Raw genomic sequence first — 10,420 nt, 5'->3', positions numbered from 1 at the left:
CGCGTTTAATGTCCTTCGATGCACGTCGAGTCGCTTGTTCGCGTACAAGCGCGGCCGCTTAGCACATAGCCTTCGCTACCGCGGCCGCTCAAAAAGTTGTTTCAAATCACCTCTTTCAAGGTGTTACAACATTTTTGGGACACCCTGTATATAGCATTTATTGTAATATAGTCAGCACTGCTCACTAAGCCGCTCTATGAGTGGGTTTTAGTAGCAGTAGTGCAACTCTTCATGCGCCTAAAATAAAGAGAAAGAAAAGAGAAAGTACAAATAGCGCCATCGGTGGACAAACGCCTAAATTTGCAGTGAAAATTGTTCCAAGCTCATGCTTCGTTTCTATGTTCTATATTCCTAGGCTATAGATTAGGTTTCGTTGACTCGTATCATCTTTATTCTTCTTCTTATACTGTGGTTAGAAGATACAAAACCGTTGTTACTAAATCAGAGTTAGAATCTGTCCTGTGTAAACATACTCGGTGATATTCCACTAGAGCATGTGATTATAAAAATATTCTAAGTATCATACGTGGTCATACGTTGATATACGTATTGTTTATCGTGTACGTGTGTGGAGATTGAAAATAAAGATATAGATTTTGAAAATTTACCCAACGCACCAACGATTTCTACGAGTATTCGCAACGAGTGGTTACTTCTTTTCGAAGGTAATAGAGAAGGATGTACAGTGTTTATTGTGTATGCTGAGCTGAGTAATATGTTTTGCTCCGTTCGGTGAAAATTAGTTAGTTAAAATAAGAATATTTGCAGCGACGAATTGTGTGCAATCTGAATTGTTGTAAATTCTGTCTTTTTAAAAGTGAAGGTCAACTTGAAAATAAGTAATGTCAAATTAATGTCCAATACTAAATTTATCTCTTAAAACGTAAGAGAAAAATATTCAATTTTTAAGATAATATTTTTTTTTAATATACAAAGAGTACTGTTTTATATTTGTTATATATGTTTCTGACAGCTGTCAGTTTTGCTCGTTTTTAATTCTTTTTTCCAGACGTTTCAGCAAACACCTCTATTTTGTCCTTTTTTGTTTAGACATATTCGTTTTTGATGGATTCAGTTCATCTTTTCAATTTCTTGCATCTTCGAAATGTAATTATTGGTTTTTGCATAGATTTCTTTAAATGGTAGTGATCCTTTATGAATATTATAGATCGCTAGATAAATGGGAAAGATCAAGAAAACACCAGAATACCATGGCAGTCAGTCACAAAACATATTACAGAATTTGAGGCTTAGAGACTTTGGATTTCACACAATATGTAAACCCAGTACGCAGTTGCAATCAGTAGCAGAAACAAATCTTGTATTGAAGAACCATAAGGAATTGGTAAGAAGTGCAATCTGATATCATAAAATACATTTACATTTAATATGAAGTATATTAAAGAAAAAAAAAATCAATTTCGTACTTCTAAATTTCTTTTTTAGAAATGTAATCTACCTGGGATAGCTCGAGCAACGTTCTTAATGGTTTTCAGTCCAGATGGGTGAGATATAAAATACATTCAACACATAACAATTTCAAATTAATGCTAGAACTAATTTAATTTAAAAAGCATTGTAATATTTGCATTAGGTTTGCATTGATCATCTGTAGCTTTAAATGTATCAGAAATAGAAATTATGATTAATTTTTAATTCGATGGTGGAATTTAATTCCAGGACTAAGATGGCATCGACTCATGGAAATCATAATGTTTATATCACCGAAGTTACAACTGGCAAAAATATTAGAACACTCTCTGGTCATCCTCGTACTCCATGGTGCATTGCATTCCATCCCTCTTCCAGTCAGATTTTGGCTTCTGGCTGTTTAGGTGGTCAAGTTCGTGTTTGGGATTTGAGTGTGAGTATTCATTCAATGATAACATCTTGAATATTTAGATATGTTACCATAGGAACAATTACAAATAAAATATTTCCAACATATAATCATTACATAGGATGGCAGTGAAGTTTGGAATGCAGAGAGTCAGACAGTCATAGCTTCGCTTGCCTTTCATCCATTTGAGAGATTACTTGTTATAGCAACATACAATGAAATACATTTTTGGGATTGGAGTCAACCAGAAGCGTTCGCGGTAGTAACCACTAAGACTGACAAGGAAAAAGTGAGGTAAGCATTGACAAATTACACATTACAGGGCAAGGTAATTTATCTTATACCATTTAGAATTAAGCATAGATACTTTACACTAAACTTTGCATTTCAGGTATGTGACTTTCGACAAATTGGGAAGGAAACTGATTACAGGTATCGCAAACACACCACAAATGCAGCTACAGTGGAATTGCCCTCCTATAGAGCAACCTTACAGAAATGTGTTAAGGTATGTATAATAAATATTCAATGCTTTTTTTAAATATAACCAAATTCTGTTATGTAACTATTATTTGCACCACCAATCCTACTGCATCTGTCTTAGCATATTACAGTACTAATTTCCTAAAATTGTAGGTATTCACGCAATGGGACACAAGTTTTCAATACGCTGCCTGGATTTCATTTAAGGAATCATGGAGCAACATATGGAAGCCAACTACCAAACAATTATGCTGAGAGAACCACTCAACATTCAGATAATTGGGTACAATATAGGCGCATCGTGACATTAGAGAATTGGTTGAGATTGAATCACACTATTTACAGTGCTTGTTACTTTATGCAGCGAGATCGCGAAGGGTCAGCTATTAATAATCAAGATTGCAGACTTAAGTTACGATTGAGGGAAGTTCAGCAGCCTAGAAATAGTTTTGAGAGCACTAGTAACACTCAATTAGCGACTAATTTATTTGGTACATTTGCAAATCATAATAACATGGAATCAAATCAAAATGGACACGCAATGAATAAAATACACATTAACGAGGAAGTTCATGATTGTAATAACTCGAAAAGTAACTCAGAATGTACGAGTAACTTTAATAATGCTTCAAGCAACGCAAATGGTAACAAGGAATCATTAGCAACTGTAGCGAAACAAAGTTCTGATTCTGTACATGTAAAAAAAGAAAGATTGAGTCCCTATCGCAGACATTTAATTAATCAATATGAAACACTTACTAGAAGATATTTGAACACGGTGAGTATTTTAATAATAAAACAACTATTGCAATAGCATTTAAAAATACGGAATACTTGTTTAAGCAAACAGTCTGTTTACTTGCCATCTTTGACTTATTTGAGTTGTAACAATATATTTATTTACCAATATATTTTTCCAATGTGAATTAAGGTTGATCGTGGGACTAATTCGTTGAGCATACTAGAGACATCGATGTTAAATTTAGGGGAGACAGATTATAGGAACAAACAAACAAAAGTGTCGATACGAAAGTTCATGAATACGATGAATTCCTGCGTTGGAGCTGACAATGTAAGATTGAGAAAATTGGAACGATATCAACGATTACTATTAGTGGGATTTATTATAAATTCAACGCAATCGAAAAGGAAAAGCCCTCTTTTGGATTTAAGGGAAATTTTAAATGCTGTGCCAGAGTATGCTACATCTTTGCAGATGTATCCGATTTCAATGTTATCTTCCTATCCCATGAATAGAAACTTTAAATTATCTATACTGTGTGATAATGCAGGAGTAAGGAAGAACATGGAGCTCCGATTCAGAAATATAAAATCCAGAATTCAACGATTCAAAAATAAATTCACCACGTACAATGCTTTACGAAGAAATCGAAGTTTTGCAGAGCATCACTCTCAAGTGAACTTGAACTGTTCTGAATGGGGGAACCTCGAAGCAAGGAACGAACAGCCTAGTACAAGCTCAAGTTCGTCTAATAGATTATTCCAGAAAATACAACTTCTTAGTGAAGGTGGAAATTTGAGCTCTAGCAGTGATACGTTTAGAAACTTTCACATATATCCAAACTGGAATTCGAATATTAGAGATATCAAGAACTGTGAAGAAAGATTCAACAACAATAGGAATTGTAATTTGAGAAACAGTATGACGAAGAAGAAAGAAGATGATGGACCAGATCAACTCTTGAGACAAACTAACTCTGCATCTTCTACTGGTAAGTAGACTCTAAACTAACTTTTTCATTAACAATACATAGTACATACATAATCACACAAGTTCCCTAGGCTTTCACATTAGAAATCGAAGCGTACAAAAAGAGTACACTTATTTCCATAATATTTCAGGAAACAACTTATCTGTAACAACAATATATGATTCAGCGTCTCAGGATACAGTGCAAAGTCAAGAAATGCCTACAAATAGTTTGAAGGCAATAGGACTGGAAAGTCATAATCTACCTGGTAATAATAAACCGAACAGTATTATTAGAAATAACAGATTGTCAGCTTCGAAGGATAAATATAGGTATATATATTTTTATAATTATTCATTATATGAATACATTCGAAACCTATTTAAATAAAAATTTTATAATGTTCTTGTCATTTAGAAACTCACCCTTACTATGGAGAGTATTGGACCGATTTCAAAGGAATCTGTATACAATTGTCTCTGATAATATTGCAAATACGCAGAGTATATTGTTAAACAATGAAAATATTGGCAAGCAGTCGGAACAATACAATTCCTCTACAACTGGACAGATGCAAATTTTTTCTTCAAATAATAGAAATTCATTATGGAATCAAGAAAATTTTTCGACATCCATGTGTTTTAGTAACACTCAATGCAAACCATCCTTAACAGAAGTTAATTGTAACGATAACTCCTCTCAGATATCAAGTGGCAACTTAAATCCAGAAAATCATCGAAATACCATTAATAATGTGAAAATATGTAACGGAACATTGAAAGATCCTGAAATGCCTACTCCGAGTAGTAATGCAAACTATTTACAACAAGAAAATAAACCAGAGAGTGCAGAGTCGCAACTATTATCTGTTCAGCGTGCAAAGTTTGTGGAGCTTTTGAAAGTTCGTCAGGATATTAAATTACTTAATCGTTACATTGACAACAGGAAAGAGCTGTGCCGGTAAGTTGGAACAAGCATTTCTATAGCGAAAAAAGACCATGGTAACTACTATTCTCTGTGTTCCTTTTTCATTTTGCAGAGCTAGATTGGAAATAGCAAGACTGCGACAAATTAAAAGTAAAGTTTGTGATAACTTGCAAAGACCATTGACGTTTCATCAAAATATTCCTTTAAATGCACAACATGAAACTGCAAAGAAAGAAAAGAATGAAAATGATAATAAAAAATACAATCAGAGTCAACCGTCAACATCGAAAGGGATTACAAGTCTTGAGAATAATTACGATAGATATTTTATACGATCAATAAAAAATACAATGCATAGATCTCACTTAAATTTGTTTTCTGATGAATCTCAATCGCAACAGATACAAGGACATAATTTCTCACAATTACATAATGATTTTCACATACATTCTGCCAACTGCACTGATTCCATTCTGCCAACTGAGAATATAAGTGACCAGCTACCAAGCAGATCCAATTTGGTCTCTGCCACAGAAATCATCAGCGAACCACAATTATCCGGTGTCTCAAATTTTGCCAAGAGCGTGTCTAGTCATTCCGCAGCAAATACATCTCAAACATCAATTGTAAATAGTAACAAAGATACAAATAATAGTACTAATGAAGGGTGCAACAATGCAATTACAAGTTCAAGATCAATATATTGTCGACCTAATTCAAATTTAAAGACCACAATTGAAGCGATAGCGAATACTTTCTCCATTCATAATAAGGAGCAGGGCCTGTGTAAGAAACATGGAAGAAAAAATTTTTTTGGGTATATTGAAATATTCTCATTTATTTCTAAAATAATAAATTTGGGTTTTTGTGTTTTAGTTAATATTGCCTGTGGGTTCAATTCTTATTCTAATTTTGTATTTTAGGCGTTTGAAGTCGTTCCACTTGCACCTACTGAATCGAGATTCCAGAGCACAAAGCAGAAATCAAACCAGTAACGATGGACGGAGTAATAACAGAGTAGAGAGCGTTGAATATAGTAATGGGAACAGCATTTCTCAACAAACCTATTTTCAACACAATATTAATAGGGGGAGAAGAAACTTCCAGAGAAGTTGGAGGAACGCACCGTCTCTTAATAGAACCATTAATAGACCAGGCAATCAAAGTACTGAATTTAGGAACCAAACGTTTAACGCAACTACGGAACGTTCTCCTCAGAGTGAAGAGAACCCAAGGTCGTCGACGAATTATCAGAGATTTGTCTCCCCCCATTCTATCTCACTTGACACGTTGAGAAGACATTACTCCCTGCCGAGAAATCGCTTAAACGTTGAATACAATTATGAAGTAAACAACAACCGACGATTTTTTTATAACGAACTGTTATCTCGTAGGCAACAGTTGAACCTTCCTATAATGAACTTGCCAGAAAATTCTCAACGAAGACGCATACATGATCGGTATTATATATCGAACAACTCTCGTTACTCCGTGTATACTGGTAGCTTAGGGCCACGGACGAGGGGAGGAAGTGTTGGACAAGACCCTAGGAACGAGAGTGGCGATTTAAATCTTGGAGGTAATGTAATAAATATTATATTATAATACAGGGTGAGTCAACTAAAATTTGTATCTCTGTGATCAAATGTTTGTTTGATCATATACCAGTTGAGCATATCTTTTAACTCTTTAGAAATTCAAAGCTATCGTGTGCAAGCATGGGATTTTTCCAACGGTGAAATACCTGACATCACCAATTGTAAGTATTTTAATACACGCTCAAGCTTGTGTTAAATTTATGCTACCTTCATCCTTTAGATTACTACTTATACCTTACAGCTGAGAAAAATATCGTCGTTCACGAGTGCAAGATACACAATGATGCGAGCGTAGATATCTCTTCGGATGGAAAACTTTTAGCAGCACTCCTTCCATCAGGTCGAATCAACGTAACAACTACATTAGGTAAATAATTTTTTTAAAGTGATTCACATATGAATACAGTAATTAATTGTTTGAAACCAATAAGTGGTTCATTTAAATTTGTTAAAAACATATATTTTAAATTAATATGGTTCGAAAACAATGTACATGATTTTTTCAGGAGTTTACAGTTTGCAGTGGGAGACTTTAGGAGAAAAAATTTATTCTACAAAAATAGATCAATCTGTGGTTTCTGTATCGATATCACCAACGCAGCAGCACCTTTTAGTAGGTCTTGGGAGGAAGATTCATGTTCCAGCAAAACCTTTTTTTATGGCTTCGATTTACAAATTAGTCGATACGGAATCCCAAGACGACAAACGGACGTCATTGGATGAAAACGATGCAAAATATAATTTATGCAAGACTACAAATTTTTATAACAAGACTGCGGAATATACTAATTATATAAATAGTAGTACGTGTAATTTAAGAGAGCACAATGCTGACAACGACAGACTGTATGGCCAAGACTGGAATACTTGTAATATGGAAAGTTGTTTAAATATTAACGATAAGAAAAAGAATATGGTGTTGATTAGAGAATTGCTACAGAATAATCGTGAAACTACTGGTTATGTAAGTTTAAATTGTATCAGGTGGGCACCGCAACCTGGACAGGGGTTGGTTTATGCTACCAACACTGGACAGCTAAATATTCTTCATTAATGTGCTTGTAGTATTATGATACAAAAATAAAAAATTCAATTCCATATCAGTAGAATTGCCAGATTAATATTTAAGACTTTAATACATTATATACTATGCGAATACGACAATTCTTTTAATTACTTAACCACAGTAGTTCCCCCTTTGCAAATTTTCAATTTGGAGAAACGATTTTCATAAATAATTATTCAAAGGAATAACATCGGTTTACGTAATAGGTAAATTTCACTTTCATGATTGACATTTCCAATCATCAATGAGTTAATCTGTTAGTAGTCAGAAACTGACTTAACGATCTTTTTGTTGGAACATCGACCAAGGTGAAGCAGCATGTGGTTCTTGAGATTGGTTGGCTTGCTGAAGCCGCGGCTACATATGTGGCACCGAAATGGCCATAGTCCGTTGTGAACATACATGTGGCTCTTGAGATCTCCAGGCGTTGGAAAGGATTTCGAGCACTGGGAACACTTGTGTGGCTTCTCCTGCAAAAGAAACAGTACGTTTCTTGCGAATTTCTCATGTTTTAAGATAACTTTTCTCGTGTTTATGTCGCTGAGACATATGTAAATGAGACCAAATGAGACATTCGTTAGACCAAGGATAGTCACTGTAGGGGAATCACAGCCGTGTTGAGGATTCCCTCACACGACTTCCAATAGTGCTCACTCCTTTTTACATAAATATGTCTCGCAATTACCAATGATAGTACGGATGATACATTTTCAAGAAAATTTCCTTTTTTTATCAAAGAGAACTTGGACGAAACTTACTTTGATATGTGTCATGCGATGATAATAGAGATTAGATGAGGCCGTGAACTTTTTACCGCAAACAAGGCACTGATGGGGTTTCTCGCCGCTGTGAATTCGTTTATGCGTGTTCAACGAGCTTGACGTCGAGAATCCCTTGTTGCACACCATACAAACGTGCGGCTTCTCGCCTTCAATTTAATGTCAAAGATGGTTTTTGTTAAAAACTTGTTAAGATAGTAGGTAAGTAAGGTAGGTAGATCTAAAAAAAATATTAGACACGTTGTTTTTTTAAATATCTTGAAAACTAGAACGATCATCGAGGATTAGAATCTTAGCTACGCGTTACTTCGTTAGAAATATTCGCTTTATTCTATTGTTTATTAACTTTGTGCATGTAAATAATGGATCTTGGTACTCGTGGAAGATAGTACTGATTATTAGCAACATTCAAGAACCGGTGTTGATACGATTTCGGTTGAAAGTAAATAGTTATAAACGTTTTTCGCCGATTAGTAGGAGGAATATTTAAATTTCGCGCCGGCGGGGCCCCTTGAAAGTGTGCGAGAGAGAAAGATATACCGTGCGAGAAGGATAGAGAGCACCGATTCAAATTTCGCACCTACCAATCGTCGAAAAACGTTTATAACTATTTAATTTTCGATGTATGACAATTAAATCTGTCCCGTACCTGTGTGTGTCCTCATGTGTCTCTTGAGAAGAGAGGGACGATCGAAAGATTTTCCACAGACCTCGCACGGTAACAGAACCCTCTCCCCTCTTTTGATCGTCGTCAAAATGCTGCAATCCAAATAATCCCCCGTCAAGGAGAGCGTGGACGACGAAGACTCTTCCGACGTCGACTCGTACTCGTCGATGTCGTAATACTGACGCGAAATCACGGATGTTGTGTTGTGGGAGAGTAGCGCCATGGATAAGTCTAGTGGAGATTCTTAAAATAAAATATAAAGATTGCTTATTTAACACGTTTACTGCCACATTGATTCGCATGGAAATGTCTACAGGACTAAAATTTCGTCTCGAGACAATTAGAAATGATAGAATCTAACACTTATCGTATTACTTATTTTTCAATTCTCATCGAAATTTACGAATTCTATCCAGACTTGTTTTCATCAATACATGGTCCTTCAAATTATTTATTAAAATTCTTTAGTGAAAAGCTCCGTCACCCATATGTGGGTGACGTGGCGTTCAACGTGTTAAATTATTTAAAAGATTGTTATTTGAAATAATTGTCCAGCCGTATATTTATATGTAATTCGTTTGACGACTCACCGTGTAGAATGGAGTCGATCGTACATCTGTAAATAGCCAACCTCGGGCACATGTCGTGGGATATAAAGACGAAATCTTGTTCCATCGTGGGCAGAAACCAAGCTACCAATTCTGTATCAGGCTGGACGTCTCTTATCACTTCGAAGATTGGGTCCCCTAAGAGACGTAACAAATATATAAAGAAAGAAGACATACACGTCGAATCGAGTAACCTCCTCCTTTTCGAAGTCGGTTAAAAATGAAAAGTAATCGTATCGCTTTAGTATCGAACGAGATGGAACAGAGCCTCTTTGATTAAATTTATTCAAAAGTTTTTGTCAGATCAAATTTTGTTACCTTTTATTTTTGTACCAATTAGATTTACTTGGTCATCGTAAGACTGAACTATCCGGAGGAATCTTATCCAATTGCACTGACGTTTGTTAAGGTTGTAATTTGAAAAGAAAACCTCGTCGTAGCAGCCATATTCGCGTCTGATCTGAAACCAATTTTAGTTACGTCAATGTGTTTTTTTTTTTTTTTTTTTTTTTTTTTAATGGAACCGGGACGTTGTTACCAAAAAAAGATTCAATCAACTGGCGTGGAAAATAAGCCCCAAGTGCATTATTAATTATTACCGGTACATTTGCATTGTTAATTATTATCGATGCACTCGGAATAAATAGTGGACCTAACTCCTTAATACTTAGAGGCATTTGATATTTCGAATTCAATGCTTAGAGGTATTTAGACTTTGAATTTAATGCTTAGAGGTATTT

The 10,420-nt window shown here is 35.1% G+C and overlaps 2 protein-coding genes across 4 annotated transcripts; one reads left to right on the top strand and one right to left on the bottom strand.

Annotated features, from left to right (window-relative positions):
- Positions 1–249: 249 nt before the first annotated feature.
- Positions 250–7,718, top strand: LOC128892729 (protein PF3D7_1417600-like). Of its 3 annotated transcripts, none has more exons than XM_054153276.1 (16): positions 250–665; positions 1,169–1,345; positions 1,447–1,505; positions 1,681–1,864; positions 1,962–2,134; positions 2,232–2,348; positions 2,477–3,101; positions 3,255–4,056; positions 4,187–4,367; positions 4,453–4,995; positions 5,075–5,779; positions 5,886–6,197; positions 6,357–6,541; positions 6,656–6,721; positions 6,802–6,927; positions 7,067–7,718. In XM_054153276.1, exons 2-16 carry the CDS (start codon positions 1,181–1,183, stop codon positions 7,612–7,614), a joined length of 4,791 nt encoding a protein of 1,596 aa, XP_054009251.1. In that variant the 5' UTR covers positions 250–665; positions 1,169–1,180; the 3' UTR covers positions 7,615–7,718. The 3 variants fall into 3 exon arrangements, with proteins under 3 accessions (XP_054009251.1, XP_054009250.1, XP_054009249.1); XM_054153275.1 differs by having other exon boundaries at positions 252–665; positions 2,477–2,606; positions 2,688–3,101; positions 5,886–6,541; XM_054153274.1 differs by having other exon boundaries at positions 252–665; positions 5,886–6,541.
- A 148-nt stretch (positions 7,719–7,866) lies between these two features.
- Positions 7,867–10,140, bottom strand: LOC128892728 (zinc finger protein 726-like; the record flags this gene model as incomplete). The annotated part of the gene is made up of 5 exons (XM_054153273.1): positions 7,867–8,096; positions 8,385–8,554; positions 9,055–9,315; positions 9,663–9,818; positions 9,999–10,140. Coding segments are annotated over 5 exons (942 nt in total), but the record flags the coding sequence as incomplete, so codon positions are not given.
- Between the last annotated feature and the right edge of the window lie 280 nt (positions 10,141–10,420).

This window comes from Hylaeus anthracinus, unplaced genomic scaffold (genome assembly GCF_026225885.1).
Source record: "Hylaeus anthracinus isolate JK02 unplaced genomic scaffold, UHH_iyHylAnth1.0_haploid 15549, whole genome shotgun sequence".
Lineage (NCBI taxonomy): Eukaryota > Metazoa > Arthropoda > Insecta > Hymenoptera > Colletidae > Hylaeus > Hylaeus anthracinus.
Note: the sequence above shows the minus strand (reverse complement) of the source record. Positions and strands in the feature narration are given on the sequence as shown.